The sequence below is a fragment of the Gracilinanus agilis genome, chromosome 4 (genome assembly GCF_016433145.1).
Source record: "Gracilinanus agilis isolate LMUSP501 chromosome 4, AgileGrace, whole genome shotgun sequence".
NCBI lineage: Eukaryota > Metazoa > Chordata > Mammalia > Didelphimorphia > Didelphidae > Gracilinanus > Gracilinanus agilis.
In genome coordinates this window covers 488,443,103-488,467,018 of record NC_058133.1, presented here as the reverse complement: position 1 = coordinate 488,467,018, position 23,916 = coordinate 488,443,103, and the positions used below count along the sequence as shown (strand labels likewise).

At 39.1% G+C, this 23,916-nt stretch overlaps 1 protein-coding gene across 4 annotated transcripts in view; it reads right to left on the bottom strand.

The window, feature by feature from the left end:
• GOSR1 (golgi SNAP receptor complex member 1) overlaps positions 1-23,137 on the bottom strand; it is a 77,203-nt gene extending 54,066 nt beyond the window's left edge. For 2 of the 4 annotated variants that reach the window (XM_044672905.1, XM_044672909.1), the window contains exons 1-5: positions 23,099-23,137; positions 15,123-15,243; positions 8,712-8,799; positions 8,255-8,362; positions 1,375-1,466 (exon numbers count right to left, since the gene is read on the bottom strand). In XM_044672905.1, coding sequence (XP_044528840.1) covers positions 1,375-1,466; positions 8,255-8,362; positions 8,712-8,799; positions 15,123-15,243; positions 23,099-23,129 — 440 coding nt within the window. In that variant the 5' untranslated portion in view covers positions 23,130-23,137. Of the gene's footprint in view, positions 1-1,374; positions 1,467-8,254; positions 8,363-8,711; positions 8,800-15,122; positions 15,249-23,082 lie in introns of all 4 variants that reach the window. The other 2 variants (XM_044672908.1, XM_044672906.1) reach the window with 2 other exon arrangements.
• Positions 23,138-23,916: the final 779 nt, after the last annotated feature.

Genomic DNA, 23,916 nt, shown 5'->3' with positions numbered 1-23,916 from the left:
GGCTGGATAGACCATTTCAGGGGGCTGCATCTGGCCCATAGGCCATAGTTTGCCCATCACTGCCTTATGTAAACTGTTTTAGCATAAGTGATCTACTCAACCTTTCCCAAATTCCTGAATTCCATGGCTGAGCTCCCCATCTTTTTTTGTCTAAGGTCTAGGCCACTCCATGGTGATAGGCTTCTTTGTCTGAATGCCTGTAGTACTATTTCAAATGCTCACACATATTTACACCTTATTTATGTATATCTGTGTAGATATGTATGAGTGCATGAGTGCATGCACACAACACACATAATACAAACACACACTTTTCCCTATGTGGTGTTTTTCCAAATAAGACTAGAAGCCTCTCAAGGATCTAGCACGCATGTCTTCCTATTCCCCAATAACCAGCACAAAAGCAGCATTCAAATACTTGCAATTAATGATGATAACTGAGGAGTTACTGTATTAGGCACTCAAATCTGCTCCCAAAAGTACAAAAAGAGACAGAGGAAATGCTTTCTGGGATAATAATAAGTATTAGTAATTAGCCTTTCCCTTTTTTAGCCAGTCTTCTTGAAAACTGCTAGATGTACATTCTACTTGAGTGTAATTTTGCCCATAAGTGTGTTTTTCCTAGTTTTAGTTCATTATTAGAAAAGGACAAAGGAAAAATAGCATTCTTTGGGACTATGAGCTAATTCTGGCTAATTAACCATTACCAAAAGAATAAGTCACAAGCAAAGAATAGGACTTCAGGCATGGGTCAGGTGAAAGCAAATCCTAATCTACTGAACAATATATGTCAACATCTTCCCCAAAAGGCTCTGAGAATAAAATGGAACTTAAAGCAACTACTCTACCATATACCTATCGATCATATGAGAAGATTCCTAGAAGACACTGTTTTAACTAAAACGATCAAATCTGCATCTTACTTGAAATGATTAGCACGCATTTGTCAATGTTAGTTAAAGAAAAGGTTATAAAAGATCTCTGTTTTCAACAGGGGCAGCTGCTGAAAATAGCTTTCCTTATTAATACTGTGAATGGACAAGATAAAAGGCAATAGGCAATTTATTTCTTTCAAAAGACCAACTGTTTGAAATTGTATGACAAGAGAGCAAAGCTAAGAAAGGTTCTAGTCTTCTTTCGGGCCATCTACACATTCCTATTTAAGTTCCTTGCCGAAACACATCACTACTAATGGAATGAAGTCTCCTTAATTTCATATGCCTAGGGAAATACTGCTATGCTATAATAATGTGAATTCTACTAATAAAATTCTTATGAAAGGTTCTTTCAATTTCAAAATCAAATTAAAAGTTGCTTGAGTTTTCATTTCATAACTTGATAAATATCCATACAAAAATATGCACAGTGACTTACTCAATATCCTTTCGTACTGATCCCATGAGGTTCTCTCTTTCCCGTATTGCCACAAAATTTGCTTTGGTTTTATGGAATTCATGTGTGTAATCCTGTAATAGAGCAACACAATATTTCCACGTAAAACAGTTTCTGTCAAAGAATCAATCAAATTGAGAGTCTCTATTTAAAAACTATTTTAAAAATAAGACCACAAAATATGACACAGAACAAAAATAATATCATTAAGTTAACACTTGTAAAATGATTTCATCAAATGTAAAAGTTGCCTTCAGAGCTCTACTAACTGCAGTTATGGGCAAACTATTCCCTGGGCATAGTTTGTCCATCACTGCCTTAAGCAATTCCCTAATCACTACACCTGGATGTGGAGGTGTAGTAATTAGGGAATTGATTAAGGCAGTGATGGGCAAACTAAGGCCTGGATCTGGCCCGTGGGGAATAGTTTGCCCATCACTGAACCAGAGCATTGTATTGCTACAGTGGTGTTTAAGAGAAGGTACAGATGGTTCACAAGAGTTTTGTGCAATAAAAAATTACTTCAATCAACATCTAAATTTCAAGGATTACAAAATCGCACAAATTCAGAGTTGGAAGGGACTGCCATGTTCATCCAGATAACCATATGGTGTGTAAATGGAATTAGCTCACCCCATAGTTAAACTCTAGCCACCAGAGATAATGTCATCCCCACCTTCCTTAGTGGGGAGGGGAGATGAGTTACCCACACGTGACAATAAGTAACAAATCAAGAACAAGGGACTGCCCTCTGGGCAGTCCAAAATAGTGTTGAGGCTGCCATTTGTCCACCTGAATTAGAGGTGGCCCTCCAGGAAGTGACGGAAGATGCTATCCTTCAAGTATGATGGTAACTTCCTGTTGAGGCAGTTCGCGCTTTGAACTTGGCGCTGAAGGGTCTCTGCTGAGACCTCCAGCAGCTTCCCCTCTGAATTGTCACATGGGTAAGTTGGGCTGACTTCCTTTCGCCTACCTTGGTGTTTCTAGAGTCTCTACCTCAAGGAGGCTTCTTTGCCTCTCTAATTGCTAAGGCCTTGTGGCCAGTAGCCTAGTTTAATTAATCTCTTAACTCTCACCCGGTCCGGACCAGAGTTTTTCTCTCTCTCTTTCCCTACCTTCAACCTTCCTAATTGTAAATAAACTAACATAAAAGCCATCCTGACTTGGGTCTATTTTTAATTATGGAATCAATCTAAATCTGATTGATTCCTGGAGACCACACCTTAAATATATATACATAAATATCTAATTTCCCTTCTTACAATGGAAAAGAAGGAATGCCCTTTCCAACATACACAACAATAAGCAGTCACCCAGGATCTACCTGAAGACTTGCCCTTTAATGGGAGGAAAATCACTTACTGCCAAAGCAACCATTCCACTTTGGGACATCTCTGTTAGAAGTTATCAGTAAGAGTACATTACAATTTTTAAAATATTAATTATTTTGAGTGAACACAACTGATCACCCCCTAGCAAAAGGTGATTAGAAGACAAACCCTAAAAGTGCCTATTCAAGTAACAGCAAAGCCCCTGCTTCTATAATAAAAATCTCTCTCTGAAATATAAAATTCATTGGTCAGATATCTTGATTAAAAAATTACTCTGTCAAAGTTGGCAATATATAAAATTCAATGTGTACTTAAAATACCTTATCTGTAAATATCATAAACTCAATTTCATAGTTGTCTTCTGTATATTGAAATATTCATGTTTGTATAAGTGTATAATAAAAACTAAGATTTAAAAAATTAAGTTATACAAGTGAATAGTTACTTTTAAATCCTTCACATTTGAAAATTTTGATATTAATTTTAAATAAGCATCATTTTGGAAAAGCAAGAGTCTGAGGCAAGAAAGGAGCAGGGGGCAGGTATCACTAGACTTGCTACTCCTCTGTCAGCCATATTTAATGCAGTATGTTTTCTCTTTCCTTAAAAGAGACCCAGTTATAAGGAAAACAATGAGAAACAATTAGCATTGGTTAAAGTGTTGAATAGAAAGCAATAAAGATGTGGTGGGAGCCATACAAAGTTTACTAAACTGCCGATTTTATGTGAGAGTAAAGACAAGTCAGTTGGGGAAAAACATAATCGACACATTTGGAATTATTCAAACACCTTTTTTCCAAAATAAAAGAAGTTTTCTTATATGTTCTGGCACAACTCTTGGGAACTATACTACACTCATCTATCTACTCATTAGTTTAGCTGATGGGGTTTACTTTCAAATTCAGTCCCTTCATGAATGTATTTCATTTCACAAGGGAAACCACTCAAAGAAATCTAGTTCACACAAAATGTTTATGCAACACAAGGGCAATACAACCTACCACAAAACTTTAAGGAACAAAGTCATCTATGTTAAACCATTTATCTTCATCTGTGGGTGAATCTTCATTCCATAGATTACAAAGTCATCCCCCCCCCATTTAAATTTGTAGATATCATAACAGAAAAATGTGATTAACTTTTTTTGATGAGCCTTTTAGAAGTTTTCAAAGAAAAAGTCTTCCAACAACAAATGAATCTGCCATCTTTTGAAGGTAGGAACAAAAAAGAAAGAAAACTAACTCACTAAGTCAATTTCTACTCATACAAAGTTTACAATGTGTTAAATGACAGTAGTAGTCCAACTGCCTAATTAGAATTATTGCCCTCAGTGGGTGACTTATTTTAATCAATGGATGGGATACTTGAAAAGTTGCATATAAACTGCATTTTTAAAAAAGGAATCATTTAAAAATCCACTCAATGATAAAGGAAATATAAACCAATATTCTTTTATATTAAATCTTGAAGGAACTTAAGAGTCAAAATTCAACCCTCTCTCTTTAGAGAGATGAGGCTACTGAGGATCAGATGTTCAATGACTTCAATCAATCAACCAGCAAACATTTATTAAGTATCTACTCTGGCACAGACACTGTGTTAGATGCTAGGGATACAAGTACAATGAATGAGACAACCATTACTCACGAGAAAATAACACTCTAAAGTGAAAAAGACAAGTGCACACGTGAGTAATTTCTAGAGAAATTAAATACAAATAAATGCAAAGCAGTTAAATACAAAGCAGTTTAGAACAGGAAATGAGGAAAGGGTTCTGTCAAAAGCAGTGTTCATCCAGGTTCTAACAGGCAGAGGGGAATAAGGCATACATACACTGTAAACAGGAGGGATGGACAGTACTAAGGCATGGAGAAAGGAATTGGAGTATTGTGTTAGTAAAGAGTTTGGGTGGATCTCAGAGTGCCCCGGGGGAGTGAAATGTAGGCTTCAATGAAACAATGAAGTTGAAGCATCCTTAGAGCCTGGCTGTTAAGGATTTTAATGGATCCACTGGAATAGAATGGAGACAAGTGACATGATCAGATCTGTGCTTAAGAAAAACCCCTCTGGTAGCAGTGGGTAGAATGGACTGAAGGGGAGAAAAACATTTGGGAGTTTGTTGTTATAACCTAGGCAAGAAGTGATGAGGGCCTGCACTAAGACAGCAACTATGTGAGTAGGCATGTGATATAAGCTGAAGTAGTAGCAAGGTCTGCCAACTAGAAATGAGGGCTGGGGAGGAGAGGAAGAGCAGAGAATAGAAAATAATGCTAAGGATGTAAACCCAGGAGACTGGAAGGATGGCAATGCCTCTGACAAAAATAAGGAAGTACTGAAAAGACAGATGGGGGCTAGGTTTAAATGTCAAAAGAGTGTTCACATTTACTGAATCAAAGAGTGACATAGTCAAATACAAACTTAAGAAAACAATCACTTTAGCAGTTATATGGAAGACAGATTGGAGTGGGGAAAAGATCTGGGGTAGAAGGGCCAATAAGGAGGCAAGTGCAAGAGTCCAGGAAAGTTGTGATGAGGGCCTGCACATGGATAGCAGCTATATATGGTGAAACACAGATAGATTTGAGAAATGTTGTAGCGGAAGAAATTAAAAGAATGGCTATGTCATGTGAGAGTGAGGATTTCAAAAAGACACAAAGGCTACTGTGAACCTGGAAGACCAGATTCATCTTTCAAAGTCTTTGCAGTTTAGTCATTTTTCAGTCATATCTGACTCTTTGTGATCCCATTTGAGTTTTCTTGGCAAAGATACTGAGTGGTTTTCCATTTCCTTCTCCAGCTCATTTTATAAATGAGAAAACTGAGGCAAACAGGATTAAGTGACTTGCCCAGGATGTGAGGAACTGAGAAGATGAGGTCAGCAAGTGGTTAATTGTGGGACCTGATTGAACCACAGTGATTCTATCTTGTGACTCAAACCTGGAACTAGCTCAGTTCCCTTTCTTTTCAATTATTGACCTAGTCCAAATTCTATCTTGTGAGAAAAGTTTATTTAATTGTGGGAAGTAGAAAAAAGCCCTACTGTATTATTTAAACTTAGCCCTGTGTGGTTGTGACACTGGACCACTTGTACCTGCTATTTAGATACCTTTACCTAAAGGGCCTAGATTATGTCAACCAGAAATGCAGTCAGATCCTAAGACTAATGTATCGTAACCCTAAAAGTGGGAAATTCATATTATAATTGATTTTTTCCTTTTTTCTCATTTCTTGTACTTAAAGTACATGTAATAACTATTAATCTTTTTATTTTTTGTAATGCTATAATTTTAATATATATATTTGCTGTTAATATTCCTGCTTACTCACAAGGCTTTAGACTTTGGGAACCTGCCATGTATTGTTAACTGTTATGGGACTGTGATTAGTGCTTCTGTCTGATTCCAGGAGAAGGGAACACAAGAGCCATTAAAAAGTGCTAAGAAAGCACAAGGTCATGGAGACGAGACCAACCAATCACAATGGGCTTGATGAGAAAAACTGCATAGTGCCAAGGAGCACAAGGTCAAAAAGGCCATACAAATACAGGTGGGATTGAGGAACTTCATGCCAATACTAAGGACCTGAACTCTGTGTAAGACTCAAAGTTGCGACGCTTAACATATGTTAAGACGTAGGACTCTTCGAACTACACTGCCAGTCAGGTACCAAAGGTTGGCCATCATCTTGGCTCACCAATAAATTCCTGAGAGTGAAGGTAAATCAGATCAGGGAATGACAGGCACTTCCCTTGCATATAAATCTGGTCCTTTTTTCTCTCTTATAGAATGGCAACTTCCTGCAGTCTTGGCTGCAAATGGGAAGTGCAATATTACTGCATTTTGTCTTACAGACTAGTAGGATGGAAATTATATAAATTGGACCCTAATACAAGGGCCTGTTATGAATTTATTTTTGTTTATTCAGAAATTTTATATACATATTTTGATTCTGATTTTAAATGTTTTCTTTCTCCCAAAGTTTCATTTTTCTTCTATTTGATTTTCTTTTTATGTTTTGTTTTTTTCTTTTGAATTTACTCATACAACCCCATAACTCAACCACATATCTTGAGCTGATCTGGGTATTTCTTTTTTTAATACCCTCATCGGGGGGGATTATATTTTTATAAAATCCAAGATTTAATTTTTTGTTCGAGAAAAATTCTCAGGGAAAGAAGCTTGCTGACTCCTTAATCCAGAGAATGAACTGTTTGCAGAAAGATACCTGAAGAATCTACATTGCATCAAGAGACCCAGAATGAACTTTGGGGTACAATTGATTGAACTGATGGGGTTTGAACAGTTACTTTGAATGTACATTTTATGCCAATACGGGACTGCCCCCAATTGGTTTCTTGTCAATGTGCTTAGCAAACATTGGTTTTGTGTTCTCTCTCTTCCATTCCCCTCTTATCTCTGACTATTGTAGTTAGAAGATCTTTGTGGGTATAAGATGATTATGTAAAATGATCACTTGGGGTGACTAGGCACCCAAAATGATCATCAGGGGGGATTGTGTAAATGGAATTAGTTCACCCCATTCATAGTTAAAACTCTAGCCACCAGAGATAATGTCATCCCACCTCCCCGAGTGGGGGTGGGGAGGGGAGATTAGTTACCTACACGTGACAATAACAAATCAAGAACAAGGGACTGCCCTTTGGGCAGTCCAAAACAGTGTTGAGACTGCCATTTGTCTGCTTGAAATTAGAGGTGGGTGCAGGAAGTGATGAAAGCAGCTGGTAACTTCCTGTGAGGCAGTTGGCGCTTTGAACTTGGGGTAGAAGGATCTCTGGTGAGACCTCAGGCAGCTTCCCTCTGAATTGTCACGTGGGTAAATTAGGCTGACTTTCCCTCACCTCTCTTGGCGTTCTAGAATCTCTATCCTCAAGGAGGCTTCTTCGCCTCTCTAATTGTCAAGGCCTTGTGGCTAGTAGCCTTGTTTAATTTAGCTCTAAATCCTCCTCCGCCAGAGTTTCTCCCTCTCTATCTCCCTACCTTCAACCTTCCTAATTGTAAATAAACTACCATAAAAGCCATCCTGATTTGGGTTTATTTTTAATTATAGAATCAATCTAAATCTGATTGATTCCTGGCGACCACACCTTAAATATATATACATATGTATATGTATATATATTTGTAAATATCTAATTTCCCTTCTTACAGTATGGCATTTTCTCATAATTGTACATCTCAAGCAACCCCTATGTCTGAAAACTGGCCTCATTGTCCCCTTACTCCTTTGATTTTTTTCTCACCTTAGATCTAGGTAATGCTTCTTATTAACTGATCCCTTTTTTCATTAGATAACTATAAAAGTCAAAAGTCATTTTCAGAATATGCTTTGAAAAAAAAAGACATAATGATAAACTTTCCAACAACAAAGTAAAAAAACCTGCTCAGGAAGCTGTTATTAAAAAAAAAAAAAAGAAAAGAAAAAAATGAATCATGGTGCAGCCCCCTGCCATGCATTTTGTTTTAAACTCTTGTGAAGAACATTTAATGACAAAGTTTGAGGCCCAAAGTTACCTGCAAGATGTCTCTGTGTCGCTGCAGTGTGTGCATCAGAGCTGCATTGAGGGAGGGGACACCAGCGCTGTTGGTATACTCTGCCATTTTGTCATTTACTCCTGTAAGCTACACAGAAGGACATACAGCATTAAACAAGGTATTTTAGAACACACGAACAGATCCCTGCCACCAAAACCAAATTATTTATCTGTATATCCTTTCTATACATGCCACAGCACAGGAAACAGAAAGCAAATGGAGTTCATTTCACTGCCATAAATGCTAATATGAGAAATCTGGAAACAACTACAGCAAATGCCAACAACCCTGGGTCAGGATAAGAAGGGGAAAGGAGGGAGAACTCATCTTTTAGATGACTAGGACAACTGAATCAGCATGTCTAAAGTAATATAATGGAGTTTTATTCTAAACAGCTAATCAGCAAAAGAGCAATGTGATTTTAAAAAGCACTCACCCTTGCCAAAAGCTGTTCAATCTCCACAGCCATTGTTTCAAACATTCTGTCTTGGCTTGATCCATTTAAAAGGGGTGTTGTGTCAGAACTAAAGCAATATTAAATTAAAGGGAATTCATTACTTCAGGTACCAGTCAAGTTATATAATACAGTTGACAAAGAACTCAAGTATAATTTCTGTAATATGCTCTCTCTACTTCTTGAGTTACATTTTCTAAATTTCCCATAAGACTCATGTGTGACTTATACTATAAGTACTATTACATTCTGAACCTTGAATAAATCAACACAAATCTATATAAATTTTAGGCATACACTAAAAAAAATTCTTACTCATTTGTCAATAGTGGATATGTATTATAAAATCACTCAAAAAAAAAAAAACCTTAAAATTTTTACCATTTCCAAAGCCAGGAAGCCAAGGCAATGTCTAGTTCAACTCTGGCTTTAAAGAAACAAAAAATTCTACATAATAAAACAAGGAAATAAGAAGTAAATTATGTTAGCTCAAGTACTTAGAACGGTAATGTCTTAGGGGTTTCTAAAGAAATAAACTGTCATTACAGGCAAAAAAATGGCAATAAAAGTTCCTTTAATGCATTTAATCTAATGCATGCTCTCTCCCAATAAATAAACAAGTGAAAATTACAATAAATCTGAACAGAACGGGAAATCACTTCCCTGTTTCTAAAATACTCTATAAAAGACAAGTTTCTAGAAACCAAAAATGAATATGGAGTGATAGAGCATAAAACTCGAAATTTGGTGACCTAGGTTTCCACCAGTTATATGACCTTGGGCAAATCACTTCCCAGATCTGGGGTCTCAGTTTTCTCCTTTAGAAAAATCTAGATGATCTCAACCAACTTTATAGAGAGGAGGGTGGGATGAAGGGGTAGAGGAAATGTCCAAACCTGTAATTTCATTCGTGTAGGGGACTTAATATTATTGACTCAGACAACCTCTGGTAATTCAGTAATTTAAGAGATTTGATAGGGGGCGGCTAGGTGGTTCAGTGGTTTGAGAGCCAGGCCTAAAGACAGGAGATCCTGGGTTCAAATCTGGCATCAGACACTTCCTAAATGTGTGATCATGAGCAAGTCTCTTAATAATCCCCATTGCCCAATCCTTACTGCTTTTCTGCCTTAGAACTAATACTTAGTATTGATTCTATGACAAAATAGAAGGGGAGAGAGAAAGAGAGAGAGAGAGAGAGAGTTGCCAGGGATATCAAGAGGTTAAGTTTGTCCTGGTTTATTCAGTCAGTACAAGTTAAAGGTAGGACTTCTTCAAACTTATTATAATTGTTCCTCCTTTTTCAGACTTTCCCCCAAAAGTCATAACTAAATTACTAATTTTTTTTGTCCACACTTTTGCTGGGGTACACAGCATCAATGATAAACATGAAGGTAGAACCAGAAAAACATTGTACACAATAACAGCAATACTATGTAATGATCAAATGTGACAGGCTTTGCTACTAATAGAAATACAATGATCCAGGACAATTCTGAGGGACTTATGAAAAGAATGCTATCCACCTCAGAGAAATAACTGTTGAAGTAAGAATGCAGATGGAAGCATATGATTTTATCACTTGTTTATTTGGGTATATGTTTTAGGGTTTTGTTTTTATGAGATTATTCACTTTCAAAAATGAGTAATGTGGAAACATGTTTTGCAAGATAATATATGTATAACCCAGATTGAATTGCTTACCAGCTCCAGGAGGTGGGAGGAAAAGAAGGGAGGAAGACAATATGGACTATATAACTTTGGAAAATTCATGTGGAAATTTGAAATTTTTTAAACAATTAATTCTTAAGTCTACTTCCTTTCTGTGGTCCTCAGGATATCTGACAGTTACCAACAAGACATGAAATAAAACAAATTGATGCCAAAAGGCACAGATGATTCACAAGGAGAAATAGAGAACTGTTTTAAAGTATAAAATGGGCAAGAAACCATTGGAGGCAAGATATAGGTACCAGCTCTGCCTCCAATATATACTAGCTGTGTGACCCTAGGCAAGTCAGTGAAACTCAATGTCCCAAAGCAACTCTTCTGCATTAACAGATTGAGTTTCCACATCAGGATTTCCCTATCCCAATGAATTCTCAGGTCTAGGCAAAAATAACTGGTCTTCCTGATTCAAGGTTCTTTTCATACCATCCTCTATAGCATGGCATACCAGTTGTCAAACATGCCATGCCTTATCCCTACTACCACCAGTCAATAAACTCCAGGGGTTCCCTATCACCTTTAGGATCAAACTGAATCTGTTTGCCATTTAAAGTCCTTCAAAACCATTTCCCCCCCTTTTTTTTGTCTTTTTCCTTTTCCTTCCTTTCTTGTCTTTTCTCACATTTGAGTCCACTCTATGCACTCACTTTCCAATCCAGAGACTCTGGCTTCCTGGCAGTTCTTCAAAGTTGACACCTGTGTCAGACCCATCTCCTGTGCCCTGCACTGTCCCCAGGATTTCTCAGCTCAAATCTCCCTTCTGTAGGAAGCCCCAGCTCTTAGCAACTTCTCTTCAAATACTGTACCCTACCTGCTCTGGGTATAGCATCTAACTCATTATTTTCATATTGTATCCTCAATATAACATGAGCTCCTTGAGGGCTGGGGCTTTGTTTAACTTTCTCTGTATTCCTAGAGCTTAGCACAGTACCCGGGAGCCCTAAGAATAAGAAAAAAGCAGCATACTATGAGGACTAGAGAACAGCCAATATTCACTGACAGTTACCATTAACTTCCCAGCCATCCTCCTCAGGGTACACATTCAATAAAGGGGACCAAGAACCCACTTATATCCCACAGGTACATCAAAAGTCCCACACCTTGAGGTGCCAGCCAACATGAAAAAAATATTCCTGGAGGAAAAGCAAAATGGTCATTCTAAATTTTGTCAAGGTAGCAGTATTCAGGGTTGGCCAACAAATGTGTCAGTCTATACTTCCAATCTGGACCAAAGCCTTGGCTTTCAAAAAACCATTTTTTGGCTAATTCTACAAAGTAATTTGCATTCTGTTGTAAATTTTTGTAGGAAGATGCTTTCAAGGCAGTTATTCCTAAATAGCAACATTGAAAACTTAAGTGTATGTCACAAAGTGTCTTATGAAAATTAATCATTTTAAAGCTCAGGAAAAAAAAAGCATTGTGGTATAGAATATCATCTGATAATTCAGAGATAAAAAACTTCAAAGAAATTCTGCATGTAGTCCTAGAGTCAAATACAAGAACTGACTCAGGATTATTTCCTGGCATAAATACAGCTCCCTAAAAGAAAGGAATACACCAACACACCATAGCCTTGCACTAAGCCTGCCCTGGTTAAATGCCCACAAGGACACAGAGTCTTGAATCTTACTGATGTTTATAGTATTTTAATAAGTTATGTTGGAGTCCTTCAAGTTGTTACTTGAGTACTGCTATCTATGTAAGAAAATCCAATTAACACTATTTACTGGTTTGATGAAAAAGACATTTGGGTTCATAGCTGAGTCAGGAGCAGTGATGTCTGAAAGATCATGGAAAAGAGAAGAGGTTCCACAAAATCTGAGAAGGGCAAATGTCCCAAAATGGAAGAGTACAGGGCCTGAAAACACTAAGTCAGTGAGCCTGACTCCAAATTCCTACTAAAATTCCATTAAAGAGATGGTTGGTGAAGAGCTACAAAAGAAAACTCACAGTGATGACAAAGAGTCAATATAGATCCATTAAAGTCAGGTCATATCAAACTATCCTCATTTCATTTCCTGTCAAGGATACTAAATTGTAAGAAGGAAATTGCCATGGAAACATGTTGATAAGCTAAGCAACATCCAGAGGAAAGCAACAAGAGCTGTGAAGAGCTTTGTGAGTACACTGTCACATGAAGGCCAGTTTAAGGAACTGGACATGTTTAGCCTGGAGCACAAAAGATCCAGGTTGTCCTCAATATTTGAAGGACCATCAAACAGAAAGAAACAGACACTTACTAGCTTTGTAACCCTAGGCAAGTCACTTCATCCTATTGATCTCAGTTTCCTCATCTATAAAATGAGCTAGAGAAGGAAATGGCAAACCACTCCAGGATTTCTGCCAAGAAAACTCCCCAAAGGGATCACAAAGAGTCTTGCACAGCCATTCCCCAATTGATAAACAGGCAAGGAACATGAATAGGCAATTTTCAGATAAAGAAATCAAAACTATCAACAAACACATGAAAAAGTGTTCTAAATCTCTTATAATTAGAGAAATGCAAATCAAAACAACTCTGAGGTACCACCTCACACCTAGCAGATTGGCTAACATGACAGCAAAGAAAAGTAATAAACGTTGGATGGCGATTTGGAACTATGCACAAAGGGCTTTAAAAGACTGTCTGCCCTTTGACCCAGCCATACCATTGCTGAGTTTATATCCCAAAGAGATCATAAGGAAAATGGCCTGTACAAAAATAATTATAGCCGCACTCTTCGTGGTGGCAAAAAATTGGAAAATGAAGGGATGCCCTTCGATTGGGGAATGACTGAACAAATTGTGGTATCTGTTGGTGAAGGAATACTATTGTGCTATAAAGAATAATGAACTGGAGGAATTCCATGTGAACTGGAATGACCTCCAGAAACTGATGCAGAGTGCAAGGAGCAGAACCAGGAGAACATTGTACACAGAGACGGATACACTAATGGACTTCTTTCTGTACTAGCAGCAATATAATGATCCAGGACAATTCTGAGGGACTTATGAGAAAGAACGCTATCCACATTCAGAGAAAGAACTACAGGAGAGGAAACACAGAAGAAAAACAACTGCTTGATCACATGGGTCAATGGGGATATGTTTGGGGACGTAGAATCTAAGCAATCACTCTAGTGCAAATATCAATAATACGGAAATAGGTCTTGATCAATGACACACATAAAACTCAGTGGAATTGTGCATCAGTAACAGGAAGGAGTTAGGGGGAGGGGAGGGAAAGAACATGAATCACATAACCATGGAAAAATGTTCTTTCTTAATATAAAAAAAAAAATTCAACCCCCCCCCTCCCCAAAGAGTCTTGCACAACTGAAATGACGAAACAAAACAACATACAGAATAGAACCAGAAGCAATAAATAAAGAGGCAAATTCAGATTTGGTGCCAGGCAGAAGCTCTTTACCAAGTGGAATTGTCCCAAGTGGATGGGCCACATTAGCAGGCAGTGGGTTTCCTCAAAGGGGCTTTCAAGTAGAGTCTAGAAAATCATATGTCAGGCAAGCGATGGTGGGAATCCCTTTCTTATACTAGTTGGGCCAGATGATCACTAAGGTCCCTTCCTACTCACATGAAAACTCTGTGATTCTAAGTCAATAGAAATCACAGGACGTTGACTTTGAATATGGAGAGATCCTGCCTATCAAAAGAAAAGCTAGGGGGGCAGCTGGGTAGCTCAGTGGAGTGAGAGTCAAGCCTAGAGATGGGAGGTCCTAGGTTCAAACCCGGCCTCAGCCACTTCCCAGCTGTGTGACCCTGGGCAAGTCACTTGACCCCCATTGCCCACCCTTACCAATCTTCTACCTATGAGACAATACACCGAAGTACAAGGGTTTTAAAAAAAAAAAAAAAAGAAAAGCTAGGGAAAGATTCAGAAAACTAATGCTGAAAAAGCTTATCGTCTACCTCTTGGCAAGGAGGGGTGAACTAAGATAAGAATATAGAATAAGGTAACCATTTTCTTTTCATTTTTTTAAACCCTTACTTTCTGTTCTAGAATCAATACTAAATATCAGTCTCAAGGCAGTTCCAAGAAGGTAAGGGCTAAACAATGGGGGTCAAGTGACTTGCTCAGAGTCACAAAGCTAGCATGTGTCTGAGGTCTGATTTGAACTCAGAACCTCCTGTCTCCAGGCCTGGCTCTCTATTCACCAAGCCACCTAGCTGTTCCCCAAGGCATATGTATTCCAGCATGGCCAATATATTGCTGTGGTTTGCCTAAGTATACTAATTTGTTATAAGGGATGGCTCTATCAGGGCAGAAGATAGGAAGATTATCCATGGAAAGTAACAATGATGATTTAAAAAAAGTATTAGTAAAACATTTTTAGGGATTATACAAAGGAAATCTACAGAACACACCGACACATACCCTTATTTTGCCTGAAGTAGAAACCCCATCTTTCAATCAAATCCCACACTTTTAATCACTGGTATTTCTCTACCCTACATTGTCACAAGTCTTGTGCACAGATCTTCCACAATGGAAAACCTCTGGAAATTCAAAGAAATTTAGTGAATTACTACAAAGAAAAGAAATTAAAGAAGGATGGATTGAATGTCAATTAAATCTAAATGATAAAGAAGTAAACATTTTGTTTTGTTTAAAGCAAAAACTAAAAATATACTGTACAACATAAGACAAAAGAGAGATTTTGGTAGTACCTATACCTGTCGCGTCTTCCATCTCGGGCACTACTGTGACTATAACTTGTGCACAGTTTACTGAAGGAAACCAGTTTCAGATCAAGTTCATTTTCAAGTTGTCGGGCCTGTTTCCGGAGATCTTTAACAGAATTTGAAAAGCAAATAATTAATAATGGAGGGTTAACAGTAAAAGTACAAAATATTATAGCTAAAATAGTTGTTTTTTTGGAGAACTGAAACCCTCAATATATGTTCAAACTATGAAAACATATTACTGGAATTGTCACATTTTCCCCCATCTAGATGGGATAGAGCATGTGGCCTGGAATCAGTAAGGCTTGAATTTAAATCTAGATGCTTACTGGTTGTGTGACCCTGGGCAAGTTGCATCTGCCTCAGTTTCCACAACTGTAAAAATGGGGATAAAAAGGGCACATATATGCCAGGGTTATCATGAGGATCAAATGAGATACTATTATGTAAAATGCTCATGAGGCACAGTACATGCTTAAAATGTAAAATTTCTCCCAGTAAAAAGGAAATTCAAAAGATGGAACCAAGATAATAAAATCAATCATTTTCTTTAATTTAAAATGCGATTAAGGAAACAATGGCCTAATTGGCCTACATTTTAGCAATTGCTAAATTTGTCCTCTTTTATGGTCACTCTAGTCTAAGCAAACCCCATCACTTATAATTAGCTTCTCTGAAATTAATTTTAAAAGGACTTGAGTCTATACATACAATTTAGCACATACTGCCCTTATATTGCTCATTTTTTAATAGGCTTTAGATTTTTCTCCCCAACCAGACTGTAGGCCCCGTGAGAGGAGAAAACATGTATCCCAAACAGCATCTAGTACACAAAAGGCATGCAATAAATCCTTGTAGGTCAATGTATCCAGCAAATCCTTATAAGATATATTCTAAATATCCATAATGATATTGAATAAAATTTGTAACCAATTAATCAAGTGTTTTAAAACACCTGCTATGTGCCAGGTACTGTAAAAAAATTATTAAAAAATATATACATGGGGCAGCTGGGTAGCTCAGTGGAGCGAGAGTCAGGCCTAGAGATTAGGCCAGGAGGTCCTAGGTTCAAACCCGGCCTCAGCCACTTCCCAGCTGTGTGACCCTGGGCAAGTCACTTGACCCCCATTGCCCACCCTTACCAATCTTCCACCTATGAGACAATACACCGAAGTAAAAGGGTTTAAAAAAAAAATATATATATATGTATATATATATATACACACACACACGGCAAACACTACACAATTCTTTTATAAAAATTTACTTGTTCTGTCCCTTAAACATTTAAATGGTTTTGCAAACACATCTAAAAACATCAAAGCACAAAGATTCTCTGAAGTCAGTCAAAAAATATTTATTAAACATCTACTATGTGTCACGAATTGTGTTAAAAGCACTGGGAATATACAAAGATAGGCAAAAGACAGTCCCTGCTTTCAAGGAGCTCACATTCTACCAGGAGACAACAGGCAAACAACTATGTACATATAAGAACACAGGATAACTCAGAGTTAATTTCAGAGGAAAGACATTAGCATTAGGAGAGGAAATGCAGGCTAGGAGTTGGAGTACATTGTTCGAGGAACAGAAAGGGAGGTCAGTGTTACTGAGTGCAGGTTCACAGTAGGGTTCTAAGATGTAAGAAAACTGGAAAGGTAGGAGGAAGCCAAGTTACAAAGGGTTTTGAATACCAAATGAGGATCTTACATTTGATCATGGAAGTGACAGGGAAGCACTGAAGTTTATCAAGTAGAGCAGTGGCATAGCCAGACCTAAGCTTTAGGAAGAACTCCGACAGCTGAGTAGTGGACAGAACAACCAGCAAGCTACTGCAAGAGTCCAGGAGAGAGATGATGAGAGCCTGTATCAGGGTGATGACATTGTCAGTGGAGAGAATGGGGCAGTAGAGAAAGATGTTACAAAAGTCAAAGCAAAGGCCTTTTAATTTAAACAGACCGGATGTGAGGGTATGAAAGTGCGACATTTAGGCCGGTACTTTGGACAGCAACAGAGAAGTTAGGAAGAGGGGAGGATTTGAGGGGGAAAGACAAAGAGCTCCATTTTGGACACATTTAAGTTTAAGATGTCTAAAAGGCATCCAGTTTGAGATGTTCAACAGGGCAGATGGAGATGTGAGACTGAAAATCAGCAAAAAGGTTAGAGGTAGATAAGAATATCTGAGAATCACCAGTTATAGTGACGATAATTTAATTCATAGGAGCTGGTGAGACCAGCAAGTGAAACAGTATTGAGGGAAAAGAGAGGAACCAGGACAGAGCCCTCTGGGACACCCATGGTTAGTAGGCATGAGTTGGATCCAGCAAGAGTCTGAAGATGGGTCAGAGAGCAGGAGGAGAACCAGGAGAGAAAAAGAGACAAACGATTTCCAGTTTTAAGTTGTTAGAACTTGAGTAGTTCTTGGAAAGACCTCCAGGAACTCACTCAGAGCGAAAGGAGCAGAACTAGAACATTGTACCCAGAGACTGATACATTGTAACACAATCAAATGTAACTGACTTTGCTACCAGCAGCAATGCAATGACCCAGGACAATCCAGAGGGACTTAGGAGAAAGAACGCTATCCACATCCTGAGAAAGAACTGTGGGAGCAGAAAGGCATTAGAAAAACATAGGAACGTGGTTCGATGGGGATGTGATTGGGGTTTTGATGTTAAAGAATCACTCTTACTGCAGATATGAACAACATGGAAATAGGTTTTGAACAATGATATATGTATAACCCAGTGGAACTGCTTGTTGGCTATGGAAGGGGGATGGGAAAAATCATGAATCAGATAACCATGGGAAAATATTCTAAATAAATAAAAAATGTTTTAAAAAGTATTTGAGTAGTTCAGACGTTGGAATCTTTCAGTATTACCTCAAAAGCAGTTCTGATATACTACTATATATTTTTTAAAATAGCAACTTTTTTAGAATAAAGACATTTCTACATTTCCCTTTGGCATTATGGGGCACTTGTCATTGCTCTGATCAGAATAATTATTCCTCCAAATAGAAGTAATGTATACAGCAGATACTTCAGGACCAGATCTATAGCTGAGACAAATCCTAACATGAAATTCAGCTATTTTTTTTAAACCTTTACTTGTATCTTGAAATCAATACTATGTATTGGTTCCAGGACAGAAGAGCAGTAAGGCCTAAGCAATAGGGTTAAGTGACTTGCCCAGGGTCACAGAGCTAGGAAAGATCTCTTGTCTCTAGGCCTGGCTTTCTATTCCCTGAGCCACTGTTGAAATTCAGCTATTTAAAAAATCAGTAACTTAAAGCCAACCTCACTTAAATACTCAATTCTTTCATAGAGACCACTAGCACTCTGGCTTTTACTGATATAGGTAACACCTTCTTCGAATGCAGGTCAGCACTGTCACTGCAAATGAAGAGAATTACCACAAGGGCTGAGAGGCTGTGACTTATCTCTGACCTAGGTCTGCCTGGATCCAAGACTATGTATGACAGATATATTGCTTCTCATACTCTTTCATAAGATCACACTTTAGGGCCAAGAAGGAAGGGTGGTGGAGGAACAAGTCCTACTTCTGTTGTGCCATCACAATAACCTGTTAGGCTGAGGTTCATAATCTCAAGAGTTGAGCCTTATATCCTACACAACATTAGGTGTTTGGACAATTCAAAAGGAAACAAACAATGATGTTCAGAGAACAAATATAGAAAGAAAAAGGTGTCCAAAGGAGCACACGATTGGGGACAATGACTCAGTTTCCCCTCAGAATCCAATAATAATTAATACTTTGCACTTAGGAACACTCCAACAGGAATGTCTCAGCCTGACAGGCATGACATTGTTTTCAGCAAAAGATTAAGAAATAAAATCTTTCTGATTTGAGAAAATATTTGTCATAACTCTTCCTTAAGTTCCAAACTGAAACAAAGGCATCTTTTTTACCTAATTAGAGACTTGATGGAGCTGTCTTTCTTTTTAAAAAGTGACACTATAATTTCCAGAGATAGAAATTATACTCTAGAGCATGATGGGCAAACTACGACCCACAGGCCAGATGCGGCCTCTTGAAATGTTCTATCTCGAGTGACATTATTCCTAATCTGACAAATACGAGTATGATAAAATACAATGAAACTTCGAAAGAGTTGCCTTAGAAACAGACTGACAGATGAGCATTTCCTTTCCTTTGGCCCCCTCTTTAAAAAGTTTGCCCATCACTGCTCTAGAATGTATTTAGTGCAAGCAATCTTTGGAGAAGGCTGAAACCTTTTTCCCCTAAATGCTTTGACAAAATTGAGTAAAGACCATTACATGAAAAAATGTGAGATCCACTGAGGAACATAAATGCTCAAGAAGAAAGCAAATAGAGAAATAAGATAAATCTACAGATTTTCTCTGAATGAATGAATACTCATGCACCTGGAAGTCCTCTACTCAGGCTTTATGCTTCCCATTACTGTTCAGGAAGTGAACACATAAAAAAGTCAAAATAAAAAGAGAAACAATATTAAAGACTCACTTTAGTACACCTATTCCTACTGGCCAAAGCAATAGCATGATGCAACAAAACCATTTTTTAAAGGTCACGTCGTAGATGAAACTGAAAACACATGTCAAGTTAAATCCTGGCTAGCACAGTCTTAAAAAGGGGTACTTTTAGGTGTGTTCTATAATAGCTTTTTAGTTTTACTTTTTAAACCCTTACTTTCTTTGCCTTAGAATTGATACTAAATATTGGTTTCAAAGTAGAAGGGCTAATTGGGGTTAAATGACTTGCCTAGAGTCACACAGCTAGGAAGTGTCTGAGGTAAAATTTGAACCCAGAACCTCCTGTTTCTAGGCCTGACTCTCTATCCACTGAGCTGCCCCTAAAATAGCTTTTAAAAAACATGTCACTAAAGCTTCAGAAGTTGCTTCTTCTTGATAGAAAGTATTATTGCAAATAGAGTTCTGCAAACCCTTCTTGCATCAGGTATCATGCAGAAAGGGTCAAACAAAATACTGTATTATCTAAAATAATGATTATAACAATGAAAGGCAGTGAGGCCCAATGGGATCAGTGCCAGGTTTGGAGTCAGGAAGACCTGAGCTCAAGTCTTATCTCAGTCACACATCAGCAAGCTGACCTTAGGCAAACAAATCATAGCCCCCCCAGGGAACTCTCCAACACTTCTACACTGGAAGCTCCTTAATGATGAAATTACAAATGTGTGATTTCAAAAACTACTACTAAATAACAGTAATATGTATAGAGTGTTTTAGTTTGTGAATCTATCCTTATCTCACCAGGTCCTCACAACTGACCCTGCAAGCAGGTGATACTGTATTATTACCCTTTTATACACATTCAAGGCCTTAATGATGAAACTAGAAACATCACCAAGACCACCAGAAATAAAGGTCCATTTTTTTAATACCAAAATTCTACCAGTGTTGTTATATGGCTTTGAGATATAGAATAAAAAAAGCCCTCAAAGAACCATCAGTGAATATTGTACAAAAATTGGGGGTAGGGAGCTGATAGCAACATAAAATAGATTAAGGAGCCTGGAAGAAAAACAGGAGCAAAAGATATCACCAAGAAAATGCTGTGATTGAAAAAGATGGGCTAGTTACATATAGTGGACAAGGTTTAACACATTGACAGCCTGATCACTTCCATGGCAAGTAAAATACCATTCAGATGACAGGACAAAGATGGGAAGGCCCCTCAAACACTGCACAGACCCCTTACTTCTCCCTCCCTTTCTCCAACCCCAGGGTGAACTCAGAGGAAGATACAGACCAGAATCACTGAGTGACAAGAGACTTATGCCCAGACCTTGGTGACTCCCTCCAAGACCTTATTCCTCTGCCTCTGAGGCAGCAGTGTGGCACAAGGGAAAGAGCACTGGATTTGGAACCTGAGGCCCTGAGTTCCACTTCCTCCCTGTATAACCTTGGGAAGTCATACTCAGAGCCTCAGTTTTACCAATTACAGATCTAGAGCAGAAGTTCTTCTCCTTTTTTGGATCATGATCTCCACCCTCAGAATCACAATGCATAATTTGTATAATGCAACTTTAAATGCATAAAATGAAATACACAGAATATGAAGCAAATTATACTAAAATACAATGATCAAAATTATAAAAAATGAAACAAGTTTACTGAGCTCAGGTTAAGAGACCCTGATCAAGAGCCAGGAGGGGCCTAAAAGGCTTCTAGTCTACCCACCTCACTTTACATTACAGTTGAAAAACTGAGTCCCTTCCAGTTCTAAATTCGTGAAAATTCACATCCAGACAAAAGGGCCAAAAGTGCTTATATGCATTCATTTCCCATGAATTCATTGGAGAGCAACAGAAAAAAAAGAGTAAAGGAAACCCAGAACACAACCTCTGTGTCAAAGAATGGGGTAGATAAAATGCATGAATGAGTGAAAAGAAAGTTTATTCAGCACCTAGTAGGACTATGTCCCAAGCACTGTGCAAGAAAATAAATGTTATTGTTCAGTCATGTGTGATTCTTAGGGACCCCATTTGAAATTTTCTTGGCAGAGATATTAGAGCAGAGTACAATTTCCTTCTCCAGATCATTTTATAAATGAAGAACTGAGGCAAACAGGCAAGTAGCTTGCCCAGGGTCACACAGCTAGTGTATGTCTGAGGTCAGATTCAAACTCTGGTCCTCCTGACTCTAAACTCAGTGTGTTCTATCTACTAAGCCACCTAGCTATCCTCAGGAAAACAAAATACAATGGCCTTTTTTTTTTTTTTTTTTAGGTTTCTCCTTTAAAAACAATGTCAAAGACCCTGGATCCCAATTCCCCTCTCTGAGGAATTTTACCTCAGCCAAGTTACCACCTTACTGTTCTTCTCATTTGATAATAACTGAAAGGATTGGCTGACATGGCCCCTGGGGTCACTTCCAGTTCTAGATTTATGATCCAAAGTCATTTAGCCTTTCTGGGCCTCAGTTTCCTTATCTGTAAAATAAGAGAGTTGGACCAGATATAGCCTGAGACCCCTCCCAGCTCTATACATCTGGACTACTATGTAACCTCTAAAGTCTCTTTCCAATCTAGAGCTGTGATCCTTGTTTCTGCCTAGATATATCCCATGAGATTAAAAACGAAGAAAAGACAACAGGGTTAGAGGGAACACAGGAGAGTCAGAAAATAGTCTTCACTAGGTTTTGGATGGAAGTAAAGAAGGGAGTAAAGGAAGAAATGGGAAGAGGAATTGGGAAGGAAGAAAGGGGGAAAGGAATGGGAAGAGGGAAAGGGATGGAGGAGGGGGAAAGGAAAAAGTGGGAAGAAATGAGGAAGGAGTGGGAAGAGGAAAAGAAGGAAGGGAAAAGGAGAGAGTAGAAATAAGGGAGGGAAAGAAGAGAAAGGAATGGGACAAGGTAGGGAAGGGAGGAAGGAAGTGAAAAAGGGAGAGAAGAGGGGGAAGAAATGAGGAAGAAGAGGGACAATGGAGAAAAAGAAGAAAAGGGAGAGAGGGGAGACGGCGGGAAAGGGAAGAAGGAAGGAAGGGGAAGAAGGAAGGGGAAGAGGGAGGAAAGGAGTAAAGGGAAGGAAATAAAAGGAAGAGAGGGAGAAGTGGGGAAAGGAAGGAAAGGTGGAAAGGAGGGGGTGGGAGAAATGAAAGAAGAAATGAAGAGGGGAAGGAAAAGAGGAAGGAAGGATAGAAGAAGGAAAGAGAGGGAGGAAGGAGAGGAAAGGGGCGGAAGCGCAAAGGCCCCCGCAGCTCGGCCTCGGCAGCTCCGCCCCCAGACCCCCCGCCTCAGCTTCCCGGGGCACCCTCCCCCGCCCCAGACGGCGGCCTCCCCCAGCCCTCCCGCCAGGCAGCATCCCCATCCTCCGCGGAGCCCAGCCTAATTGGGCCCCTCGTGGTCCTCACGACTGTCCCGCCGCGGCCGCCCAGCCCTCCTCCCTTCCTCCTCGGTTCCCCCTACCCCCAGGTTCCGGGCCTTACTCTCTCACCTTCCCAGTAGTTGCTGGTTCCTGCCGCCATGTCTGTTGTCCAACGTCAGCCGGGGCCGGGGAGCACTAGAGAAGAAGGCGGATAGAGCGTCGCTTCCGCCCCGCTGCCTTCGGCGGCTCAGCACCGCGGCGCGCCGGGGCCAATGGGATAGGAGAGCCTCCGCGGGCACCGCCCCCTGGTGCTGGAATGTGGAATCTGCAGCTTGGGAACTGGTCAGAGTCCTTTGCTTTGTGATTTGCACTTTGGCTCCCTGGAAATCCTCCAGGGTGTGTCCTAGACACTCCATCCCCCACACCACTGCAAATTCAGTTATTAATGGAAATAGAACTTTAATCCGAGTAAGGAAGCTCTAGTTTTGATTCCTTCCTTAATAGCTGCGTGACTTCTGGTCTGGTGGCCCTGTGCCTCGGTTTCCTCATCCGTAAAAGGACGTGAGGGGGAGGGGCTGGATTTGATGGCCGTCCAGCTCTAAATCTATAAATCCATCAAAGCTGGCTTCAACACAAAGAACTGGATTCAGATCCTACCTCTGATACTTGCAGGTTGTGTGATCCTAGGCCAGTCATCTCACTTATCTTTACTCCATGTGACTAGAACCCTCAATTATAGAAAAGATGCTTCTTGTATTAGGAGAGAGGCTTCCTCCCCAGGAACTCTGTGCATCAGTGAAATCACAGTGAAATTACTTTCTCCTATCTCCTGTCCTCATGTTCATGTAAGACTGTGGAAAGGAGTATGAAAGAAAGATCCTTTGCAAAGCCTGTCAAGTCCTAGAGAGGTGTGTGAAGAGCCATTAACATTAAGTCCCTACTCCAAG